General features: G+C 44.0%; 1 protein-coding gene across 11 annotated transcripts in view; it reads right to left on the minus strand.

The window, feature by feature from the left end:
• The window catches only part of Rbms3 (RNA binding motif single stranded interacting protein 3), a 998,257-nt gene that overhangs the window by 107,734 nt on the left and 863,664 nt on the right, over positions 1-26,859 (minus strand). For all 11 annotated transcript variants that reach the window (XM_051140215.1, XM_051140224.1, XM_051140217.1 and 8 more), the window contains one exon: positions 11,357-11,403. In XM_051140215.1, coding sequence (XP_050996172.1) covers positions 11,357-11,403 — 47 coding nt within the window. The remainder of the gene's footprint in view (positions 1-11,356; positions 11,404-26,859) is intronic.

A 26,859-nucleotide genomic window follows, 5' to 3' on the forward strand; every position in this document is an offset into this window, starting at 1 on the left:
CACACACACACACACACACACACATTCACACTCACACACATGGTCAATACTCTCACTCTAGATTGAATCTATAGATCACATACATAGAAGTATATATTTATATGCTCAGATTCATACCAAATTGGCCTTGCTCCAGAGTATTGGTTTTGGAAATGGGATCTCATACAACCTAAAGCTGGTCATTAACTCATTAAGTTACGGAGGCTGGCCTTGAACTCCTGATCCTCTAACACCTGAGTGCTAGAGTTACAGGTGTACACCATCATGCCATCCAGGAAACACTGTTTTTGAGTTTTGACTGCCCTTACATTTGTGCAAATTGTCTTACTTTTGCTTGGATTACAGGTGTCCACCGCATCCAGCTGTGACATGTCTCTTATACACATGATTGCTGCACACAAAACATTCACCTTTGTGCCTTTTATTTTTATATGTGTGTATGTCGTGGGCAGGTGTTCACAAAGGCCAGACAAGGTCATAGAAAGCTTTGGAGCTGGAGTCACAGGTAAGCCATCTGACATGGGTGCTGGGAATCACCCCAGGTCCTCTGAAAGAGCAGCAGGTAGTTGTTAGCCACTGAGCCAGCTCTCTAGCCCTCCAATTTCTGCTTCTAAAGATTTACTGAGCATTTACTGTGTGTACCTACGTGTTTCAGGACTCTGAAATATCACTCCATGCTTCTCTGTTTTGTCCCTCAAAGTGTGCCTTACCTTTATGCTCATCAGCCCAACAGCCTTCAAGGGCTTCTCACTGCAATGAGGGCGGAATTGAGTCACCAGCCTGCCAGTAAGTCTTCTGCCAGGCTCTCCAACTTCTTTTCCTACCCACTGCTTATACACCTGGGTCTTTGGAAATTTCTCCTCCCCAAGTTTCTATCATTTCCCATGCCTACTGCGCAGTGCAGTGTGAAATCCTTCTACACAGAGGGCTGCACAGCTTCTCTAGCCCCGCCCCACTGTAGCCCCACCCCACTGTAGCCCCGTCCCTATGTAGCCCCACTCCTATGAAGCCCAACCCCTCTGCCCTCTTGCATGTGTAGCTAGTGCAGCAACTATCATCTCTGGTCCCATTTTTTTTTTAATTCCTCTCGTTTATTACTTTTCTTTGCTCTATAACTGAAGCAGTGGGAAGTGTCTCAAGAAATATCTCTGCTACGGATTGAATGTATCTCCCACCTCTGCAGTTCATACGTTGAAACTTTGACTTCTGGCATAACTGTATTGGAAGACAGGCCTCTGAAGAAACAACATGAAAGGGCAGAAGAAGGGTGGGTTCTTGTCTGGAGTGAATTTGTGATTTCAATTAAAAACAGACACTTAAGAAACTATTCTTCCATCCTCTCCCCTTACACACACACACACACACACACACACACACACACACACACAGGGAAGAGCCGCCAGTGTTATGCAGGATGGTGGCCATCGAAAAGCCAGAAAGGGGGCACTCTCACAGAAAGCAAAATGATGTGCTTGATTTTGAACTCTGAGCCTTTGGAACTCGTGAGGAGATCAATTACAGTTAAGACAATGGCTTGCCTATGAAAGCCCAAGCAGAAAAATACAGTATATTTCTTAACTATTTCTCTCTCTAGACTGTTAGTTCAATGTGGATTCAGTTACTAATGGTCTTGCTGCATAGAAGGGAGCCTGGGGCATTGTAGAAAGGTAACACCTGTTTATGGAGGGCACAAATGACTGAGAAGCTGACATTCTGACCATCGACAATGGGTCCATGAAACTGATAGGAAGGTAGAGATGAGACCCCAGAGAAGGGAAGCCCAATGCCACATCTTGGCAAATGTCCAAAGGAAGTGCGAGTAATGTCTGCTTTCTAAGAACAAAGGGCGTTTGTATCCAGACTCAGCAGACCTTTGCTGTGGAAGCTCTGGTTAGCTTTTAACAATCCCCTTTAGGTCTCAGGCAAATTTTGTTTCTGAGGCCTGCCCTAGGCTCATAAGGACATGACAATTACCCAGGGCCAGTCACCAAAGTGCCCATCTCACACCCCACGCGGTGATGTAATCTGTGCCACAAGCCCACTCTCGCCCTCTTAAACTGACAGGGAAAGCATGGGTGGTCTGTTTTGCAAGACGTTCCAATTGGAATATTAAAAATGAAAGCAATGAAAATTGGATTGACAGAGTTTGCAAAGACATTCTGTGGGGAATGCAAAGAGCAGAAATATAAAGAAACCAACCAAGTAAAGGGACACTCATGGGAGGAACCCGTGGAGGAAAATTTAATGTGGTTTTTGTTCTATCTGCTCTAATCCTATCAATCAAATAAGAACGACATTTCATACTTCCTAGCACATTCTGAAACTGCCATTCTAGTCAGAATCACTTCGAATGGAAAACACACCTGGAAGAGTGTTCAACGGAGCCCTGCGTCTTAATCTAATCCCGAGATCCTGCTGTGTGTACTCTTTATAGACCCAAAGAGGAACCAGAGGAATTTACTGAGAGCCCTAATTTAGGCCACATCAGGAGAGGCCCCGGCGGCAGCTATGCCTTAGGAGGGCTGCACCCGAAGGAGAGATACTGACTCCAAAGGAAGGACCACAGCGTGTTAGTGCCCCTGCCACATGTACATATCATGCTTTACAGACACTATCTGAGGAGATACATCAGTCAGGAAAAAGCAAACACAAGACTTAGGTATAGTGGATGTAAACATGTTTTTGTTTCGATCCCAAGTGTGGGATGGGAAATGGAGGGAGCAGGTGATGTTTATCCACCAGAAGAGGAACTGCCTCTTGTGGGGCATGGTCTTTGCCAACTGATAAACATCCTAGGATAGACTCATATATACAGGCACACACACATAGACAGACACATACAAACACACACACACACAGGCACATACATACATACACACACATACATGCATACATACATACACACAAACACAGAGACACATTCACATATAGACACACACACACACACACACACACATATATATGGTCTGGCTTTGGCTATTCATTGCTCCAATTTGAGAAGCTCCAGAGAACACTACCAGGTTCCAGGTTCCAGGTTCCAGGTTCCGGCTGCTGCTCTGGGTTCCAGCTGCTGTGGTTGCAGTCACCTTTGCTGAATTGCTGGTTTGCTGTTTAACAGGTCTGCTAGAATCCTGACAACTACAAAGAGTGGATTTGCTCCCAGGAACATTGTCTAAGAAGGTCTACTTCTACTGTTCCCATAATCTCTTTTCTCTCTTATCTAGGATAGGTGGGTTGGAAGGGAGGTATAAACATTAAAGAACCTCAAATAAATAGATTTGAAAAAGTTCAAAGCCTACAGGAAACAAAAAAAAATGTTTACATCTACTACAACTCACCCTCTCATGAGGCTGTTTATCAGCTGTGGGCAGACTAAAGGCAGTTTCACCTCCCACACTTGGGATCAAAACAAAACCATGTTTACATCCACTACACTTGGGTTAAATTCCTAGACTGCACTTAAGCGAGATGTGGGAGTGCTTGTAATGCCAGCACTGGCGAAGTGGAGACAGGTCGATGGCTGGGCCTCACTGAACAGCCAGCCTACCCTACGGGGTGAGGGTCTGGCCAGTGAAAGGGAGTGTCTCAAAAACCATGGTGAGGGTCTCCTGGGAATGAGATCTGAGGTTAAACTCTGGCCAAAACGTGAATGTACATGCACACACACACATCATAAACACATGGGATACACACACATCATACCACATAGAGACACATCACATACACACGTTCACACATTCAGGCGTATACACACATATACGCACTTGTACCTACACACACATGTACATAGCAAACACAGAGACAAAGCCCAGCCCTCTCACATAGGCATCTATTTAAACAAATCCAAATAAACACTTCGAGTGGCGGTGTTGAGTACTGGGGAGCAACTAATAAAAAGTCAACCCAACTTGTAGCCATCATAGCAAAGTTAGAGGCACTCCCTGTGTGTGTCCTTGTACTTTGGGTGCTCATCGTGCTTGGTTAGTGATGTTACAAAGCTCTTGGAATGGATGCCTGAGCAAATCGTTCAACTAAAATAGTTTAGTCTCTTTAGAGATTTGTTTTACTGTTTAGTGCTTAAGGTTTGTTTGTGTGTTCTATGTGCATACGTGTTTAGCTTCCTCAGTGTATGTTTACCACATATATGTAGTGACTGAGAAGCCAGAAGAGGACATCAGATCCCCTGTAACTAGAGTTACATGTGGGTGTTGAAACGTGAACTCGGGTCCTCTGGAAGAGCATGTAGCATTCTGAACCACTGAGGCATTTGTGCAGAGCCAGACACACACACACACACACACACACACATGCATGCATACATACACACACACAGATACACATTCACAGACAGACAGACACAGGCACACACACACATAGACAGACACATACGAACACAGACACACACAGGCACAAACACACACGCATACACATACATACATACATACATACATACACACACATATATATACATGCATACACACACACAGATACACATTCACAGACAGACACAGGCACACACACATAGACAGACACATACGAACACAGACACACACAGGCACAAACACACACATACACATACATACACACACACATATATATATATACATGCATGCATACATACACACAAACACAGATACACATTCACATACAGACAGACACATATATACAGGCACACATACATAGATAGACACATACAAACACAGACACACACAGGCACAAACACACAGACACACACATACGTGCATGCATACATACATACAAACACAGATACACATTCACATACAGACCGATGCATATATATAGGCACACACAGACAGATACATACAAACACACACACACACACACACACACACACACACACACACTCAGAGCCATGATTCCCATCCAACAAAAGCCTCCTTTGTATATCTGAGTGTTCTAAACTTGAGGCAGTCTTTTTCTTCCTTTGACAATGTCTGGAGGCAGGCAGATGCTGCTGAACTCTACTGGGGAGTTCTGGCATCCCACCAATCACTACAATGCACAGAGGCAAATCCTCCCCATGAGGTGTTTCGCTGGGACTAAGAACCCTGGTGTGGGCATATGGGTGAGGTTTCATATGAGCTAAACACCAAGCTAGACACAATCTATAGAACTGAGCTACCTATTGAAGACCTATGTATCTTTGTGTGCAGTGTGCACTCAAGTGCTTACACACCACATGACACTTGTGGAGGTCAGAGGACAGATCCAAATGTTGGTCCTCATCTCCACTTTGCTTTTAAGACAAGGTCTCTCATTTTGCCACTTCCTGCACCAGGCCAGCCAATCCCTGAACTGTCAGGGTTCTATCTCCACCTCCCATCTTGCTATAGGAAGGCTGGACTCACCATCTCACTGTAGCATCCAGTTCATGTAGGTTGTGGAGATCAGGACCCCTCTTGTGCACTGCAGGCACTCTGCCCACTGAGCCACCTTCCCAGCCCCACATCTGTGCCTTTAAGGGATACAAACAGTCCCTGAATTTTCTGGCATTAAGGCAGGAAAGGCAAGTATCCTTCCTAAGCCCAGGAAAATGAGAGTGTAGGGTCACTAATGGGATATCAGTTTGCCTAAAGAAAAGCCATCTCAGGAGGATTTGCAGTCAGCAGTAATATAGTAAAATCTTATTTCACTGGCAATAAAAATAACACAGACATATCAATAACCACAGGGTGGAATGTTTTTACCATAAAGAAAACATACAAAATCCTATTTGCACACCAAACTAAACAGAAAGAGCTCATGTTTCATGTCCATGGGCAATATTGTTAGAGCTGGAGTCATGAATACTACCCGTAGGGTAACCAACAGGATAAGATTAATAAGTTTTTGGTCATTTTTACTGTAATACCAACATAGATTTTCCATTCATTTCTTTCTCAGAGTAATAAGGTGATGTTTCCGTACCACTTAATATCAAACGCCCACAGAAAACAACTGGCAAAGAACCCTACAGGAAATATCCCATTCTCATCTCCCACACAAATACATCTCACTCCAATAAAAACCCTCTGAGAGGTTTCACACCACATATCGTGGGGAAGGGAGCACAGGAAAGATGTGCTTGGCACTATGGGAAGGCTTATGTCTCATCTCCCCACTCAGAGTTGAAAGCGGTGGGATTTCACAGTGGCCTGCTAGGAAAAAAAAAAACAACAACAACAACAAAACAACAACGGGTAGCAGGAATAAAGGATTATAACAGGGTGGTGCTGACCCAGCAGAGCAGAAGGTATTTTTATACTGCTAAGCTGATCTTTGGTAAGAGAGATATTATTCAGATGACTTTGACCCTTTAACCTCCAACTCTTATGTAAAAGTGACATTGAGCTAATTTTAAGTGGTAACTTGGATGGAATCAGACAGATGGAATTGGCACTTCCCAGTGCCTAAATGCCAACAGCAAAGTCTTACTGTGGTAGAGTTTCGTTGGCTAACACCCTAAGAAATAAGCTAAATGAAATCTCCATTCTAGTTTCACAACATAGGACTAATGCGGCAGTTACAGGACTCTACTCATTTGACTATTTTATTTATTTATATATCTACGATCGTATCCGTCTTTCTGCTCTCCTGTTTCAGCTCTTCTCAGTCCCCACTGCAAATTCATGTCCTCTTCCTTTTTATATTATCTATTATTCTTATTTCTACAACTTACTGATAAGTACTAGTACTGCTTGTGTGTGCATGTTTGTAGGCCCATCCCACCTCGGCCGCCATCTTTGTAGGAAACTGACTCCTTCCCCAGCCGACCATCAGTTGCCCCAGCTTGGGGTGGGGACTTCTTCATGAGTGGCTTGATCCTGTGCAGGTCTTGTGCAAACAACCACAGCTACTCTGAGCTCAGGAGTTTGACAGCTCCATCAAGTGCAGACTGCTTAACTCTTTTCACAATTTTAGTGGTTTGAACACGGAGTGCGCCCCCTGCTGGCCCCATTTTGTCCAACATTTGTTCTTTGAGCTGATTCTAGTGTTTTGAGAGGAAGATTCTGAATCCAGGAAATGGCTCTCAGGAAGTAGGTAGCATGTTTTCAGTCTGTTTCTACTTCTGGCTGCTCCTTGTTTCCTTATCTGGGCAGATGTGACTAGCTACCTGCACTCTTTGGCCACCACAGTCAGGAGCCACTCCCATCACCCCGACTGCCCTTCCTCCTCTTCCGTAGGGACTGCACAGTCAAACCATGAGCTGAAACAGACTCCCCACCACACACACTTTTAAACTGCTTCCTAGTAAGATCTAGTCTCAGCAATGAGAGAAACTCTACAATCCAGCCCCATATTATGCTCAGAAACCCCTGTGGTCTAGTGAATGGTTAGTGGATGTCAGAGGCCCATCGAACACACAAAAGGGGTAGCTGGTGAATTCTGCTGGTTCAGCATTAGGTAGCATCCAGTGTCTCTAAAGGGAATGCAGCGGCTTGTCTTTGTGTCCAGCCTGTGGTGACCAGGCTGTAGGAATAGGCTCTTCCCTACAGTAGTGAATGTTTCTCTTTGTGACATTGTTTTTACCTGACGTAATGTGCCTCGATTCTGGGCATGTTTACAGGTTCTGTAGTCTGGCAAGTAGGCGTCTAACAGCCTCTACACCCCTAAGAGGATATTGTCTTGAGGGGCAGTTTGCTGGGAAAATATGTGAAGTTATTTTGACATTATATTTATAAAAATGGCTGTGCTACCAGCAACTGACTATTAGTTAGTTACTATAGCAGCCAATAAAACAAGCACACCATTGAAAAGTAATCAGCCTGAAGAAGCCAAAGAACAAGGTTACTTTGCTACAATCTTTGTATTTGTTTCAATTCCACTGCAATATATAAAACTCCTTTCTTCTATTTGTTTCAATTCCACTGCAATATATAAAACTCCTTTCTTCTTGTAGATAACCCTAGAATGGACAGCAGTCTAATACATTCCACTGTGCATGCGCAAACATGTATGTTTGCATGTGTGCATGTGGGTGTATAGGTGAGTGTGTGTATGTGTGCATGTGTGTGTGACTGAGTGTATGTATGTACATGTGTGTATGTGAGTGTGTGTGTGTGACTGAGTGTATGTATGTACACATATGTATGTGTGTGTGAATGAGTGTATGTATGTACATGTGTGTATGTGAGTGTGTGTGGTTGAGTGTATGTATGTGCATGTGTGCATATATGTGTGTGTGACTGAGTATATGTGTGTGCATGTGTGTATGGGTGTGTGACCGAGTGTATGTGTGTACATGTGTGTATGTGAGTGTGTGAGTGTGTGTGTGTGTGTGTGTGTGTATGTGTGTGTGGTTTGGGGAGGAGGGGGAGCAAGAGAACTACTGTCAGAATTGGCTCTCACATTTTCCCTTGTTGAGGCAGGAGCTTTCTTCTTGTGTCTGCTGCAGCCCTGTATACTCCAGGCTACTTGACCCACAATCTTTGAGCATATCCTCTAGTCCCTAATTCTAATCTCACTGTAGAAGTGCTGGGACTCTGTCGCAGGTCTAGCAGAGGGGAAGAGGGTGAAAGAGGGAAGGAGGGGGGAACGGGAAGATACAAATGGGGGGATAAATACCAGCATGTAATCTGAATAAATGATTTAATTTTTTAAAAAAAATCTAGGAAGAAGAAGAAGAAGAGGAAGAGGAAGAAGAAGAGGTGCTGGCATTACAGAAACATGCTACTGCATCTGGCTTTTCCATGGGTCCCAACTTTTTATTATGTTCCAGGGACTGAAAAGAGATTACCAGGCTCAGGTCATCAGACTTGCATGGAAAGTGTTTTACCCAATGAGCTATCTCCTGGCCCCCTAAATTCGAGTTTTAACTCAAGGCATGAAAAACACTCTTATTCTCTGTCTGTCTGTCTGTCTGTCTGTCTGTCTGTCTCTCTCTCTCTCTCTCTCTCTCTCTCTCTCTCTGTGTGTATGTGTGTGTTTGTCTGCACATGTGTGTGATTGCTAATGCACACATGTATGTAGGTTGACTTCCTTGAGTGTGAGGGTCAGAGGTAAACCTCAAGTGTCATTTCTTGGGACACTATCCACCTTGTTTATACAACAGAGTCTCTCATAGTGGTCTGGAAGTAGCCATGTGAGTTAGGCTGGCTGGCCTCTTCGCTGCAGAGACCTATCTGTCTTTACTTGCCCAGCACTGAGGTCACTGTTACATGCCACTGTGCCTAGCACTGAGGTCACTATTACATGCCACTGTGCCCAGCCCTGAGGTTACTGTTACATGCCACTGTGCCCAGCCCTGAGGTCAGCGTTACATGACCCCGTGCCCAGCACTGAAGTTACTGTTTCTGTGCCCCCCATGGCCAGGTTTTTCCTAAATGTTGGTGCGGCACTGAAACTCAGGTCCTCATGCTAATAAGGCGAGCATGCCACTGACTGAGCTCTCCCCTTAGCCTTAGGCTATTTTAATCTCCTCAGTGATTTCCCTCTTTTACAGGATCTCCCCGCTTCAAAGACTTCATTATTTAAGCCATGCCATAATGAAAGGCAAATTTTAAACCTTCAAATTAGCTCCAGCATAACTTTCTGTGCCTGCAAAGTTCTCCAACGAGAAACTTCTACTCCTGTAAAACAGTTGGTAGCTGCTTCTCTAGACCCCTCTGCTCAGGAGCCCATGTTCTCAGAAGCATCTCCCTGAGGCCCCTTGTTAATGAAGTAAGTCGCCATCCCCAAGTGCTGTGCCAACCCACTGCAGCTACAGTGCTTGCTTTCTTCTTTCCTTCCTTCCTTCCTTCCTTCCTTCCTTCCTTCCTTCCTTCCTTCCTTTTTTTCTTCCTTCTTTCCTTCCTTCTTCTTTCCTTCCTTCCTTCCTTCCTTCTTTCCTTCCTTCCTTCCTTCCTTCTTTCTTTCCTTCCTTCCTTCCTTCCTTCTTTCTTTCCTTCCTTCTTTCCTTCCTTCCTTCTTTCCTTCCTTCCTTCTTTCTTTCCTTCCTTCTTTCCTTCCTTCCTTCTTTCCTTTCCTCCTCCTCCTTCATTTCCTCCTCCTCCTCCTTTTCTTTGTTTTTTGAGAGAGTTTCTATGTGCAACTGTCTGTCCTGGATCTTGCTTTGTGGACCAGGCTGGCTTTGGTTGAACTCAGAGATCCACCTCTGTCTCCCGAGCCCTGGGATAAAAGCATCGTGACTGCAGTGCTGCCTTTCCTTCTGTCACAGATGGAGTTGAGGGTCTGTCTGGCTCTCCTAAGAGTAAAATTAGGAGTAAAATGTGGCATTCGATTTTCATCTCTGTGTCTGGCAGACCTAATGATTTACTATTTGAAAAAAATGGGAACATTGGCCCTCATTCAAATGGCGCAGCGTAGTGCGTGACAGAAGCCACCTCTGCTGTTGAAGTGTAAGCTCAGGCCTATGCTCTAGAATCAAAGCACTCTACAGTAGCTCTGTGGACAACTGAGCTGGGGGAAGGTGAGAGAGAACATGCTGTTTGGGAGTTAGTACTCATGGCATCTTGAGGTAATGCCCCTGTCATCCCGTGGAGGACACCTATAATTTTGAAGCCATATAATTAAGTTTATGAGTAAGCTGATATCACATCTAAATTTCACTACTATACGGGCCAGCAAAAGAGTTATTGATCTAAACAGCAATGATCATAACTGCATTAAACTGCTAACGTACAACTAGTTATAAAATAATTATATTCTTTCCATTTCTAACAGTATGAATTCTGTAAATAAAAACCAGACAGGCCTGCTCTAATTCTGGACCAAAAAAAAAAAAAAAAAAAAAAAAAAAAAAAAAAAAAAGACAGCTAGCGAATACTCAGGGCCAATGGTATGCCAGCCAAAGCCAAGCAAAAGGAAGCACAGAGAGAGAGAGAAAAAAAAACTTTTTCTAATTACAGAACAGTTTCAGAGAGGCCACACCATGTTGCTTAACAGTGTTGGTTTTCGGAGGCAGGATTTGAAACTAAATAAGGAGCTACATTGTTTCCAGACACAACCGAACACGAAGAGCGAGGATACCTGAACAAGACTGACCATGACCCTAGCTCTATTGCAGAAATGCACCTGGCCAAACGCTAGGCATCACTCAAAGTTAACCTTAGTCAAGACAGTTGGGCAACACTGGTCCTGGGGACATGGGTGACACCCCCGCACCAGAAATTCATGTTCCCTGCACACCTGGCCTCCTCTCATACCAGTTTTGAGGTACAAGAGGCCTAGAAGAGATGAACTAAGAGAAAGGCTTAAAAACTTCTGAGGAGAAAGGGCCAATGACATGAAGTGTTTTGCTAGCATACCACACACAAAAGAAAACCATATATGGGCATTTTGTTTGGTAGGGATTCAAAGGCCATAGACTACTTAGAAAAATTGAAATTAAAAAACAGATAAAGCGGGGTCTACTTACCCATTCTGTATGGCAGCTGTGGGGTCATAAGTCAGAGCCATGCCGGCCTGCAGCAAAGGGGAGAAGAATAGAAAAACCTCAACATTTTTATTATAAACATCAAGTTTATAATACAAAACATTCAGTTCAAAAAGCTTTGTGTTTTTGATGTAAGGCTTTTTACCCTTGTATCTGTTTCTTTACCTTTCTTGCCCCAACAGGCCAAGTTTCACCATCTACAAACCAGAATCCACCAGCGAGAAGGGAGTTTGTGTGCTGTTATTCAAATAGGCCAAGTGATGGGGAAAGCTTGGATGGCTTCCATCTTGGCTTCATAAACCATCGCTGTCTCATGTGGTAGGCTGTAGCTCTCCTGGTAGTGACAGGAGCAGCTATATATCGCATTATTGAAAAAAGAAGAAGAAGGCGCCTATAGCCCAGATTAAAACAACAGGTCCTTGAAATGCATCCAGCCTGAGAGAAAAGGTATTAAGAAGTATTTATTTGTACCTCAGAGGTATGTGGGTAATGAGTTTTAAAGGGCTTGTCTGATATATTGCTGTTCCCTGTCCCCTACTAAGAGTAGGAAAATAGGGGAGATCATTTATTCAGGATGGAAAACTCTAGGCCATGTTGCTAATGAAGAGGAAGTCTTATTCTGTTTTGGAGTATAAAGCTCCCTTTAACACACACACATACACACACACACACACACACACACACACACACACACACACACACACACATCCCACCACCACCATCACCACTACCACCACCACCACCACCCTCACACACCAAATAAAAATTTCATCCTTATAATGACGGTGGTTTCAGAAGTGCAATCAGAAATGTGGCATCTCTGCAGCCAGTCATCTCTGTCCCTTCATCTTCCACTGACTTTGACAACTCTATGAAGAAGACAGACGCAGTCTCTCCGTCGCACCAGTGAAGGCACTAAAGCCAGCTGAGGTCAACGGCTCGCTCAGTATCGCAAACCTTTGTTAGCTGTGGGCTAAGGGCTACCCAGGCCTCTTTCTCTCTGGATCCTTAGCACTATCTGTGACAGTTTGTGTATCTGTAATTCTGTCTTCCACAAAGGAAGCTTGCCAAGGACCCTAAGCTAGCAGAAGGCACAGGGGTGCATCCTGTGTCCTAGACACTCACTAAAGAGCCAGATCTCCCCACTCACCCTGCTACATAGAAATCAGGAACGACATGACCATGGGCTACTCATCAATTACATGGTATAACATTCACCCTGAAACCTGTAAGAGGGGACCCCCCCCCATCTGACTCAGAGCCTTGTCGTGTTGCTATCTAAGTCATCAGTAACACACCCTCAATAGGTCCCTTAGTCAAAAAAGACAGTCCATGTCAGTATCTCTCTTGAACCTTGAACTCTGAGACCTTACGCCCACAGCGGATGTGGGATCCCTGCTGCTTTTCTATGACGACAATGCTGGCTTGGGGCTCCAGTGAAGCCTGGCTTCCATCTCTACTTGGATAGGAGGGCCTTCTCTGTGCTGTGTAGACAGGTGACCTTGGGTATCCCAGAACCATCTGTGTAGTTAGCACTCGGAAGTAGAAATGAAACATAGAAAGGAATTTAAAACAGCCCAGGTTATCTTTAGGGTGGTATTTTTTTTGTTTTTGTTTTTAAATTACTAGCTGAATCCTGTCAGTGGGAATTTTCTCTCTTTGATAGCCTGCCAAAATTATATAATATGTACCCACTGGGGAAATTGGGTATATATACAAAATCCCTGCAAAGTTTTTATAACTTCTCATGACTCTATAATTACAGAAAATAAAGAAAGTAGGAAGTGTAGCTGAATGAGTTTACAGGACTTCTCAAGGTAGAAGAAAAAAATAAAAATGTAAAGAAATGAAAGAGCTTTTTGTATTTGAGCTTTTCCCTTTCCGACATGGTTTAACCCAGTTTCCCCATCGGATTCTTTGGCTTTAACACATAACTGAAATAAACGGGCTGTGACGTACAGGGCGGCCTACTGCCTCAAACTTGCGTTTCTCACATGATTTCCACAAATGACATGTTTCATGTTGCTGTGTTGGTTGGCATGAGGAACTAAAGCCTCATGCCATGGACGGTCAGAAATGGCATGGTGGGAGAGAACCCATAAACCAACACAAAGTCTGTGAATAGACTGAGATGTCTGTTATCAGCAGAGTGGCCTGGGGAGTCTCCACTGAGGAAGCTGACCAGGCACCCTAAGCCATCAGGGCCCAAGGGGGGGGGGGGCACATCCTGCATGATGGTCACACATTAGTTAAAGTGACAAGCAAGTCCCTTGCTCTCCTGCATGAAGAGTACATCTGGAGCAGCAAGCTGCTCGGGGAGGGGCACCTGGGGCAAGGAGGCAGGCAAAATCTAAGGCAATGCTGTCCCCTACTTCAGGATTTTGCCACTGAGTACCTTTGACTGCAAGAGGCAGTCTTGGGTCACATGCCTTTGGAACAGAGTAGAGAAGAAAGGAAAGCAAGGGTTAAGCAAAGGGAGTGTTGGCTGGGTGTCACAGTCCAGCGACAGTGTTTGACTGCACCTGCGGCTCACCTTGAGCATGACAGATTGCCGAGTTATGATGCTAATACACCCCTAATGCAGATTCTGCATTCAATTTCCCTTTGTCTCTTCCCACAAAGGATGGGGAAGAAATTGATTTCGCTGCTCTGTCTAGCCCCCCTCTAGACAAAGCCAGAGGCATGAAATTACTATTGTGTAATCACCAAATACGATGGCATGTTGACAAACTCCTGAGTCACAGGGAGAAACATAACATAAAATGTCTTGGAACAAAATGATACTGTCACACCAGATGTGTAAAAATGTGATGTTTAATCCCGCTGTCTACTTTAAAAAATGCCTCTTATGCTCATAAGGTTGTCTATGTTTCCGGCTCACTTATTTGTACATTAGTGGTATAAATAATTTATATCAAACAAAATTGGCCACTTATATCTCTTCTTAACAACAGCTAAGCTTTGCTTTAGTATTTCAGCCATAATAGGGCATTTCTGGGCTTCCTAGGTTCAAAAACTGATGAGTAGTAAATATTAAAAAAAAAAAAATCAAACTCATTGTTGGATACAGTATTATTGTTGTTTTTAGAGAGTTTTGCTGTAATGTTCAGGCTATCCTAGAACTTGTGATCCTCCTGCCTCAGGCATACACCAACAGTGCAGAAGTGAGGGTAACTTTATTTTTAATAAAATGGGGTGATTCTCTGAAGCAGGCCAGGGGCTGACTTAGGAGCTGGGTATGGGTAGCCATATCTCACTGACTTAATGGGATCTATCAACAGGTTACAGTTATAGGCAGTACGTGCAGTGTACACACTGAGCAGACGTGTCTGCTTGAGTGAGCTGCTGGACTCACACACTTGTTCTAATCTGTGAAAAGAGACTCCATGGCTATCTCAAAGCCAAGGAGATGGCTGGCAGAATTGGTTCATTCCTCGTTTCCTAGGTTTATCTTGACATGTGCCGTCTCCTAACCAGAGGCGTCATACAGAAGCAATCCTGAGAACTGCTAGGCTGCTGTGACCAGATTTTAAAACACTTAGGAAATGTGTCCTACATATACCACTTTAGAAAACCCCGTTGTTCTAGATTAGATAAATATATGCTCAAGACATTAGGGAGCAAACCAGAGACTTCGAGGGAATTTGGGATGTACACCTCACTTAAAGGGAGGTTTTCAAACAAAATCTGAACGTACCCTTCAGAGTCCTGATTTTATTCACACAACTTCCTTTGGCAAAATCTGAGGTGGACTGAGATGAACTCGTAAAGCCCTTGGCTGGTGGCAGACACTGGGGAAAGAAAGAGCTATCTGGCAATGGAACCTTTCCAACACGGGACAGAAGCTAGCAGCCTGCCTGAGCTGAGAGGTGGAGGAATGAGATGAAGAGGGAGACCAGCAAACGCTCCAAGGGTGGAAGACCGGCTGCTAAGCATCATCTGGACTGCTTCAAGAGGACTGTCAGGGATCAGGTGAAAGCAATAGTGCAGATTTATCACTTTCAAAGTAGCAAATGCATCCAGGGAGGCAAGAGAAGCGAGTTCTTTATGTCTGACAGAATCAGACTGCGAGGAGCTATAAAGCTGCTGTTTAGGCGTGATGTCATTCCTGGATTTCTGCTTCTTGGCTTCTTCTAAGAAACATCCCTGCCCAGAGGTTGTCTGCCTTACATAGCACAGGAAAGGACAAGATAAAGCGCATGTGAAGCCATCGCTGATAACGTCTTTTTTCCAGGAAGAGCTTGGTGGTTCAGTGAGAAACAGGACAAAACAAGCATATTTTTATTTTTGTGTACAACAGTGTTGCCTGTTCCGTGGAGGTATATGCATCATGTATGTGCAGTGTACACAGGTCAGCAGATAGGTTATATCCTCTGAAACTGGAGTTACAGACTTGTGTGTATAAAAGTCATTTTTATTCTCCTGGCTCAATTGTTCTCTGGGAGGCTTACTGCTTCCTTCTGCCAACCTAGGCCTAGTCCTGGAAGCTTCTAGCCTCCATACAATCTAACCTGGGCCTAGAATGTTTTCAGCCTCTAAGACTACTGCTTACTGAGCTCACCCTTACTTGTTCTTTCTGGACTGGCTGGTTCAACTTAGCTGGTTCTGGCTCAAACTCTTTTCCCAGCTGACTTACTTAATCTGGCTTCTTTCTCGGCCTCGAGTTGTGCTGCTTGGCCTCATACTAACTCAACAATCTGCTCTAATCTTCTGGCTTCTTTTCGTTTTCTGGCTCATTCTGTCTTCATCTGAGTTCTCTCTCTGCAGCCCATATCTCTATTACTGCTCTGGTAAAAGTGCCTCTGCTCTCAGTAAAACTGCCTCTTAAGTAGCTTCCTTTTTCTCTCTTTTCTTGTGAGAGTTGAGTGTATCTCATCTTGTCAAATCTTGTCTGATTCATCACTTTCGGCCACTCAGTTAGACACATTTTCAAACATGGGTGCTTCCTTCTACAAACTAACTTCACCTTCTTTTGGTATTAAAGGCATATACTACCACACCTGGATTTTAGCTTTTCTTTACCTGATACTTTCTCTATCCTAGGCTGGCCTTGAACTCAGATCTGTTTGCCTTTGCCTCCTGGATTAAAGGCATATTGGTATTCTATCTGGATAAGACAGACTTAGAAGGTCTTTAGCCGTGATCTCTTGCCAGAGCAGCCATGTTCTGAATTAACATTCCTCTACAATTGTGAGTCACCATGCAGGTTGAACTGAGGTCCTCTGCAAGACCAGCCAGTGCTCTTAACTGCCAAGTCATATCTCCTGGATGGTTATTTTATTTTATTCTGGTTTTATTTTTTCAATATAGGGTTTCTCTATGGAGCCCTGGCTGTCCTGGACTCACTTTGCAGACCAGGCTGGCCTTGAACTCACGAAGATCCACTTGCCTCTACCTCTCAAGTCCTGGGATAAAAGGCATGTGCCACCATGCCCGGCTTCTGGAAGGTAATTTTAAACTGTGACTTAAATCCTTTATACCCGTCATTGCTTTTTGGCTGGAATTTAGTCAGAACGATGAGCGAAGTCAGTAACACAAGGAGTTTGTTTTTAATCTCAATCTAAATGTCTGAATTTCACAGATTCTAAGACACAGTTTTGTTTTTCTCACATCCTAATATCTGTGAAATTAGGATTCCCTTAATAATTGCTGGCATTTCATAGTCTGTCAAGTCACTTTTCTCTCTTTTTAGTGGCATTTAAAATAAGACAGTAATTCATCTTTAACCGATGTAGCAATCATACCGTCAAAACCACCATGACACAGTGCCCAAGCTTGGAAAACACAGAATTCTGAGGCTGCAATGGGCGAACCCAAGGAGCTAGCAGAGCAAAAGTTCCTGGGAGACTGATCCAGATTCTTCTAGGCCCCAGGATAAGTTGATGCTGCCTGGAAGCTACAGGTGCTTAGCCATTGATGGGGTGATCTTGAGGCCTGTGACAAGCTGGGCTGGCCAGGACACGCTGGCATTTCCAGCATTTCCAGACATAGCTGAGCTGGTTGACACTGCACTCAGCTGTCATGGCCTCCTTGTTCAGTTTGGTCAGGGGACATGGAGATCAGCCCTCAGCTTTTCTTCCTGGGAACGCTGGCTGTAATATTCTTGTTCTCACAACGCTTCTAGGCTGCACACCCCTAACCCTCCCCCAAGAACATAAAGATTCCCCCACTTTCCCTCTTGACAATATGGGTAGGCAGAGGACCCGACACATCGATTATATTTGATGCAAAATTACCATATTATGGGCAACTTACCATTCACAATTGTTATCTTTATTCATCACACATTAACATTGGGCTCAGAAGCTTCGAGAAAGGGTATTGGATCAAGTAAAAAACGTTTTAGTGCCGAGAAGCCAAGTTATCGAGGCTTATTTAAAATAAGAAGGCCTTTCCCTTCAGCCTGCTCTCTGAGTGTTAGCTAAAACCACATCGGGAGGGGCAGCAGCAGACCCGGCTCACCAAAGCAGGCAGCTGGCTGTGGCTTTCCATCTTGCACAGGCAAAGGCTCGCCCTCAGTTTAAGGTTAAGAAGACTCTTTGTCAGACCCTGGCAGGACTGGGAGACAGAGCCTAATCCTTTCCTACTGGAGCAGCATGTGCTAAGCACTTTGAGACAGGCGTGAAGGAGTTGGCGGTGAGTGATTCAGACAGTGTCTCTCTGCTTCTGTAACAATGCTCTAAGAAATCCCAAGCCTAGACAGCACACTAGGTTTTCCAGCAAATCCTTTACCATGAGATTTCATTGGGACAGTGATCCAGTGTCACCTGAGAGGGTGTCTGTTTCTAATGGCTCGTGAGGGAAGTGCTTGGCATTTGACGGCAGTCTCTTCGCTGAAGTCTGTTTTAAGATCCACTGTCGTCAAAGTCAATAACAGACCACCTGGCTAATAATAGAAATATTGCCTTTCTGGGATCATATCAGATTCTTCTCATGGTTTATAAGAAGCATGGCGCCAGAAGGCTGACTAAAGCGCCAGGAGCCCCAGCACCCCCCAAGAGTACACCTCATTGAAGGCAGGGGAGGCTCTGTGTCAAACTTTGACTTGTGTTCCTTATCACTGATGATGTATCTAACCACGGGGTCATGCTGGTGATAGCCAAATGTCCCTGTGTATAAGCCTCTTTCTCTGCAGGTATCATGTGATATGTCAGTGGCATGCTTGCCATCCATCCAGAACCATCTGCGTGCTGCTGGAAACCAACACTTGGCTTACCAGTGCGGCTTGTTTTGGTTCCTAGTGGGGTGGACCAGTGGCTTTCCCCTCATATGCAGATAAGACTATTGTAAATTATAGGGATCACTCACTATGGGATTAAAGAATTTGTCTAAGGCGTGTCAATGTTGGCAAAGGGTCACATGCTTGCTGATCTTCAATTTTAGGCTAACTGATCACTCTGAGACCTCTCAGAGCCACAGAGCAGGATCAGAGCCCTGCCCATGCTCCATAGAAAGCCTCAGACTTTGGGGTGACCCCTGCACATCTACAGATGTCTTCAAATCGGTGAGGCTCAACAGTTGACTTTAAAGCAGTTTTCAAATTAGGGCAATATGTTGACATGTTGTATACCACAATTTGTTGCATGTAGGAGAATTGTGTTCTAAGTTAGTCGGGGTGGGGGCAAAACCTTAACCCACACACTAGCTCATGCTCAACTGCAAAGTCACAGAACAGAATCAAGGAGATCTGGGTCATATAGTGGCTCTATGTTTTAAATCATTACAGACCCGGAGCTCCCTGAACAAAAAGGCAGGGTCAGGTTCTTCCAGCGTCTGCTGAAGAGATTTTCATGTACCCTTGCCTTCTGTGTACGTCTAGCTAAAGATAGCTTTTTGTTGTTAAAAGCTTTGTTTTAAAGTTGTTCTCTTTTTTAAAAATTTCTGTGTACACATTTGTCTACGTGTGAGTGAATATGTGCACAAGAATAGAGGTGCCTCTGGAGGCAGAAGAGGGTGTCAGATGATCTGGAGGTATGAGAAGTTGTGAGCCATGTGTCATGGATGCTGGGAACCACACTCTAGTCCTCTGCAAGAGCAGCAGGCACTCTCCTAACTGCTGAGCCACCTCTCCAGCCCCAAGGTAATGGTATTGCTGTTGTTATTCTTTTTTTGTGACACAGGCTCTCACTTAGTTCAGAATGGTTTTGTACTTGCTATGTAGCCAGGATGACCTTGATTGTGCAGTCTCCCTGTTTCTATCCTCCCGTGGGTCCTAGGGATCAAATTCAGGCTTAGAGGAAAGCACCTTTGCCTGCTGAGCCATCTCACTCAACCCAGAGGGACTTTGGATATTAATTTTACCTTTTCATTATATGCAGAATAGGTAAGTTAATAATCCATCTCCTATCTCTTTAAAAATGTGAGTTATGTAATTTGTCATCTTTCAAAAGTCCCCAGTCTTTTCCACGGCTTGTAGCAATAGCTTGGTTTTATTTTTCTTCCTTTAAAGTTTTCCATTCTGAGTCCTCTTCCTCTCTGCCAGCCTGTGACTTTTATGATTATACGACCTTCAAAGAAAAAGAATTGTCCAAGAGCCTTACAACATCTAATATTTCAGTGTTAAGTAATGATTTAGGATTTGGAGTGCAATGTTACTAAAACCTTAGTGTAATATGGAACAAACATAAAATACATTAATTTCTGGTTTTTATTGACTTTATAAGTAAAACAAAATTTACAATAGCATTATATTGGCTGCAGATTTTATTTCTATCATTTAAAAAGTAAACATTTTTACATACACTGAGAGAGAGAGAGAGACAAAGACAGAAAGAGACAGAAAGAAAGAGGTGTACGTGAATGCATGCACGTGTGTGTGTGCATGTGCACGTGTGTGCATGTGTATGTGTGTGTGCACGTGTGTGTGCACATGTGTGTGCATGTGCACGTGTGTGTGTACGTTGTGTGTGTGCATGTGCACGTGTGTGCATGTGTATGTGTGTGTGCACGTGTGTGTGCATGTGCACGCGTGTGTGTGTGCATGTGCACGTGTGTGTGCATGTGTATGTGTGTGCATGTGTGTGTGTGTGCATGTGCATGTGTGTGTGTGCATGTGCATGTGTGTATGTGCATGTGTATGTGTGTGTGCATGTGCATGTGTGTGTGCATATGCATGTGTGTGTGCATATGTATGTGTATGTGTGTGTGCATATGCATGTGTGTGTGCATGTGTGTGTGTGTGTGTGTGCATGCATGCGCAGACATCTACGCAGGACAGAGCTGGCTCTCAGCAGACCTGAACTATGTGATGACATTAGGAAGCGACAGCACAGTGCAGCTTGTGATAGTGTAGCCAGCCAGGCGTGGCCACTAAGCTGTACCCTAGTCGTCCCTTGCGCTTATTTGATCAACAACAGGCACCATGCCATCGCAATCTCAGGGGAGAGAAGTACAGTGTTGACAGACTCTGAGAGCGTGCCCAGCGTCAGCTCAGCTCAGAAGTCAGGGGACAGAGGACTCAAATGTTAGAACCATATCCTTAGCCTAAAAGTGCCAGGGAAGTTATGAAGAAAAGTGTCACATACGGTGACACTCTTCAGTGTAACATTTGTGATGGATTATCCCACATCAGAGCATGATGTCCACAGACACTGTCCCCAGGTGCTCCAAGGGGGGCTGGAGGCCTGCACTGAAGGGAGCAGTGTGGAGTTTCCCAATTGTGGGAAACACTGCGTGTGTAAATGAATGTCACTCAGTGTCTCAGTGAGGGACTCTAACAAACAAATGGCTAAAATCTAGGAACAACAGTCTGTGGCTGCTACTCTGGTTATTTTTATTACTCTTTTGGTCTGTTTTCTTACTTTGGTTTTGGTTGTATAGATCTGAGCCTACTTACAGAAAATTCTTTGATTTTTTTTTTTTTAATGTCACTCATTTGTGTGTATTGTGTTCTATTCTTCAGGGTCTCATGTATCCCTGGCTGACCTCAAGTTCACTGTAGAGCTGAGACTAAGTGCTCTTGCTGCTCTCTTGGAGAACCCCAGTTTTGTTTCTAGACCCATGGAAGGTAGCTCACAATTACCAAGCTCACACTTGCTCCAGCTCCAAGGATCCTGTCCCTTCTCAAGGCCTCTGTGGGCACCTGCATCACACTCATGTGTGTGTGCATGCTTGTGCATGTACACAGAGACAGAGACACTTTCATGTGGCTCCAGTTTTGAACTGTAGCTGAGAAGGGAGCCCAGTGTTTTATACATTCTAGGCAGGTAAGTGTGCCACTACTGATCCATATGCCCAGCTCTGTTTTACACTTTATTTTGGGACAGGGTCTCACTTTGAAGGTTGCTTTGGGCTCACTCTGTAGCCCATGATGGCCATGCATTTGCAGCAGTTGTGATGCTGCACCATGCAGGCCTGGACTTCTTTTAAAAGGGTATGTTTACACAAAGGTGTCTGACTGAGAAACTATGAAAACAACCACACAAGGCACCATTAGAGGGTTTCTTGCTATGACGACGTACACTAGCACAGTCTTGTCCCTGCATCCTGCACCTACCAGGTGAAGTAGCACTCAGGGACCTAATGCAGTCCCAGGATGACACAAGAGGAAGGCAGTGACAATGACAGGGCTGAGGTGGATCACCATGATGTCAGGTCTTCCTGCGTTCACCTCAGTTCAAAACAGAAACACACCCAGCCAAGCTGCAACGTACAGCTCAAAGAGAAAGATAATTCATTGTGAGTCTGAACTTATGATGTAGCCTTATCGGGCTAGCATGGCTACTGACCGTCTCTGAAACCTACAAGGATTTTTTTCCTCAATCATAAATGGATTTAGAGTGATGACTCAATGGCTTGAGACTGGGTGCTTAGAATTAAATCCATCAACTCTGTCCTGACCTCTAAAATAGCATGCAGACCGCATTCGGCCACACAGCCTGTGCGGATTTTCCTCCAGTTACTAGCAAGGAAAGAAAGGGCTTTGGATTAACAGGAGTTACAGAACCGCAGCACAGAGGACATTCTTCACCCACAACAGACAAAATAATGCAGGGTTCCTGGTCTTAACAAACTGCTTTGCTTAAAGATGACTATGATAAAATAAATAACCTTAGCGCTCTCTCTCTCTCTCTCTCTCTCTCTCTCTCTCTCTCTCTCTCTCTCTCTCTCTCTCTGTGTGTGTGTGTATGAAGTTAAGATTATTCATCTATATTCATTGTATTAATAGACCTATATCTTGGCTAGTAAAAAATGCATTGAAGTCTGTGTGCAAGTGTGTGTGTGTGTGTGTGTGTGTGTGTGTGTGTGTGTGTGTGTGTATTTTTAATGGAATTTTTTCATCTGGACTGACAATGCTCCTTCTAAGTGCCAAGACCACCTAAAAAAAAAAAAAAACAAAACCTTCGACCTCAGGGGAAACCTTGTTTGAGTTGTCTATCAGGGTTATCCCGGAGACTCCCAAGCATTACAGGGCATGGCTATGGCCCTTAGTGGCCCCCTAGAGGTGGAAGGGAAGTCCTTATGGCTGAAGACATCCTGCACATCATAGAGCCCGGGGAACCCTGAGCTCACACTGACCCCAAAAATGTCCTTCCTGAGGATTAGCTTGCATAATCCCAGAAAGTGCCATACAGGCGGAACCACAACAAAGCCCGGCATGGCACGACAGCCCTAAGTGTGCAGTAATGGCACAGCAACCAACAGCTCTCTAATCGGACTGAAGACCCGCTCAACACTCAATGAGAGGGAAACTATGTCTGGTGCTGGAAACCAACCCAGGGCAAGTGAAGTCACAGATCTGGGAAAACTTAAAGCCACACCTTGATTAAACCAGCATGGTTGTCAACTACTTTTTAAATACCCACCCTTATACCAACAAACGACTGCAGCCTTCCTCTCCGTCAAGGGAAGCTCTCTCTGCAACAGACAGAGACCATTACAGAGACCCACAACCAATGAAGACACAGGGTTGTGGAGCCCAGTCTCAACAGATGCTTCTGCAAAGCAAATCATGCACCTAAGTCTCAGGAGTCACTGCTGAAGGGTGGGGTGTGAAAAGGCTGGGAGCCTGAGGATCCGGGAGTTTGCTGTGCGTCTGTGTCACCTAGTAATGTCAGAAGCTACACCCATAAAGTCTTACCAACATGACTGCCTAAACAGGAATGGGAGTAGGAGGACAACAGACATGCTGATGCGGACAGGAGCAAGGGTCGGGTAGAGGAGCTGTGTTAGATCCTATACAAATAACACAGGCAACTAAGGGATGCCCAGGGAAGAGCACACCAACTGGTTATCTAGTATGAAAACATATACACAGTAGCAGGATGCAGACTGAGGAGGTTATACTTAGGGGTGTGTATACACACACACACACACACACACACACACACACACACATATAAATCTGTGTAATAACTAATGAAAAAAGAAGCAATAAATTTGAAAAATAGCAGGGAGGAAAATATGGGAGAGTTTGGAGGGCAAAGGAGGAAGAGGAAAATGATGTAATTATAATTTCAAAAATAAAAGAAAAAGAAAAAAAAAAAAACCCTAACATCAAGTTTTACTGCAATTGTAACCTTTAAATGGGACTAGCTTAGAGATTTTAAACTTTAATATTACTGCATTGAATCTCCCCAAAACTTAATTTGATTTTTCACTCAATATAATGTGATGATTCCTGGAGTCTGAGGGTTATTAACAATATTAATTCCATCAGCTCACTTTTGAATCCAGACCGTGAGGATCATTTTTCTACATTTTTCCATGGTAGAAGAGTACCCTCAGGGCACCAGCTAGAGGGAAATGTTTGTCCGGCTTTGCCAGCCGCTTTTAAATAACCCTGTCAGGGAGTTATGAATATGACAGTAACAAGAAACGTCACTTTATTGGTTTTCCTTTGTAACAAAATCTTGACCTTTTTTTCACCAAGCATCTGAACACTTGCTTCAATTACTTCTTATATAGTTATCAGGTCTCTTAATTGTGTCTGACCAAAATGTGGGTTTTTTTTAAAGGTAAATTTCCAATAGGACCATTACCAAGGGATTTGCTGGCTCCGTTAACACCAAACTTGGACTATCTTCTAAAAGATTTGTGTTTTGAGTTGGCAAGAAATAATGTTAAAAGTAACGAATAGTATCCGTACTAGTTAAAGATGGAGTTAAGTAACTAGTGAGAGGGTGTGCTGTTCCTTAATTTTAGACTATTATATTTCAAATGTTTACACAAACCCATAAGTCACTCATAACAAAACATACATGAAGAACTGTCAAAATCTGAGCACCTCTCACAGAGTAGTGAGATCCAATCGTCTTTACATTAGAGTTGAATCCAGGCTGCAAATATGTGTATTTCACAAGCCTGCCTGCCCCTCTCTCTGTCTCTCTGTCTGTCTGTCTCTCTGTCTGTCTGTCTCTCTCTCTCTGTCACTCCCCCCCCCTCTGTCTGTTTCTCTCTCTCTCTCTCTTTCTTTGTCTCTCTCTCTCTCTCTCCGCCCCCCCCCCCCAAAGTGTGGTGGTGGCAGTTATTATTGCACTGTCTAATTATACTAAGGTACTAGGTTGCCATCAAGCCCACTTTGATCCTGTCATCCATTTCTTTACTCTTCAGCCAGCCATTCTTGCCAGTTGAGATACAGTCCATTTCTAATTTGGTCTCAGTAGTCACTGGAAATGATTTTTTGAGGGGGAACACAGGGCTAAGCAGTAGACTGTGCCCCCGTGCTCCTGACATCTCTTAAAACTGGTTCCAGACCATTTGGAGGCGCACTACCGCAGGTAAGATGAGCAGTATTCTCTTTGTAGTTGGCCATGGGAATCTGATCTCCACTCTGGGCAGATGGGGACACTCACAGCAGTGATAAAGGGGGATCACCCTTTAGCTGACTGACGATGACGTGAAAAAATTTGGCACAAATATCATAAAGACCAGCCAACCGGAACATAAACAACAGAACATAAGTATGGGTCCTGGGAACCTCCTACTATGACTGCCAATGCCCAGCTCTCTCCTGATTGTGGACGGCTGTAGAGGAAGCACCAGGGTTGACCAGGAGGCAGTTTCACTATTAGACAAGCAGCCATGGCTATTTGTCAAGATGTTTTACTTCAATGACTTAGGAGTTCCATAGTCTTTCTAGACTGTAGGAGTGTTGGCTGTCAGCCCTGGATGGGCTGTAAGCTTCTCCAAGGCAGTGGGTTCCTGTGGGTTCTCTAGATCCTTCTATGACATCATAGTGTCCGTCCTTTAGTTATACCAGATCGTCTCCAAATATTTAAGATGAAGTAGTGAGAGTACCGGAGCGGCTGGATGTGGAAGCGAGGTTACAAATATAGCTATCTTCTACTGAGCGACACATTAACAAGGTTTGTGAAGGATAAAATTCGCGAGAAGTTGTCTGGGTAGGGAAGGGGGAATGATCTTAGACAAGTTGAGGGGAGGTGAAAACATGATGAAAATGTATTGTATTAAAAAAAATAAATAAAAATTAATAATAAAAAAGAACTCAGTGGAGAATCTCTTAACCATGCCATTTAGTGCCCCAGGCATCTCTTGCAAGATTAGATAATAACTTAAAATGCCCCCCCACCGTGTTTTCCATTTATGTAAAGTCTTGGCCACCAGCATGCATTTACATTTGAAAATCTTGCTTATTCATGTCCATTTCTGTGTGCAAAGTTCCCAGCCTTACAGCTTTATAAATAAATGCCTTTCACCAAACTATGCTAATTAACTTATCAAAATGTTGCCTCAAAGAAAAAAAGCTTTAAATAATGAAGTTTTAATTAGCCCATCAATTTCCATGTTTAGCTTAACTCTAAAATGCTTGCAACATTGAGCAGAACTTTTTAAAAAATGCTTTTTCAGTTTTTCTCAACTTTCAAGAGCAGTGAGAAACGAGCATTTTCTTTGCTCTGTTGTTACTGGGCACTTAGGTCATTATCAGTCCCTTGGTATTCCTACATTCCAAAAGGATTCAGGGAACAGAAGTCAGTAAAGAAAAGTAAGCTTATTTACAGGGTGGACAAACTGTTGCACAGCATTCCAATTTCCTCCCCACCGTGTCTGTACTCTTCTTTGTAATCATAGAAAACCATGACCCAAAGACCGGAAGACAGGTTGACTGGGTTGTGAGCTTAAATGTTCTTTTCCTGTATTTTAGCTCAGCTGGACTCAGGTTGTCTCCACTGTTTCTATTCTCTATTACAGATATAGGTTTAAAAAATTTTTTTTGTTATTTTTTTTTCCAAGTTCATGCCTTAGGAAAATAGGGTATGCATTTCATCTTCCTCTGTGTGTATGTGTGTATGTGTGTGTGTGTGTGTGTGTGTGTTGCATTCATGTATATGTTTTCATATGTTGGATGCATATGAGTGCGCGCGGAGGCCAGAGGCAGGCTTCCAGTGAGTTCCCTGAATGCTTTCTTCTTTTATTCACTGAGGAGGAATCTCACACTGGGCCTGGGACTTGATGCTTCCACTCCCATGGCTAAGCTGGATTGATCCCCCCTTCTCTCCCTCCCTCCCCAGCACTGGGATTATAGG

This window comes from Acomys russatus, chromosome 32 (assembly GCF_903995435.1).
Source record: "Acomys russatus chromosome 32, mAcoRus1.1, whole genome shotgun sequence".
NCBI classification, from domain to species: Eukaryota; Metazoa; Chordata; class Mammalia; order Rodentia; family Muridae; genus Acomys; species Acomys russatus.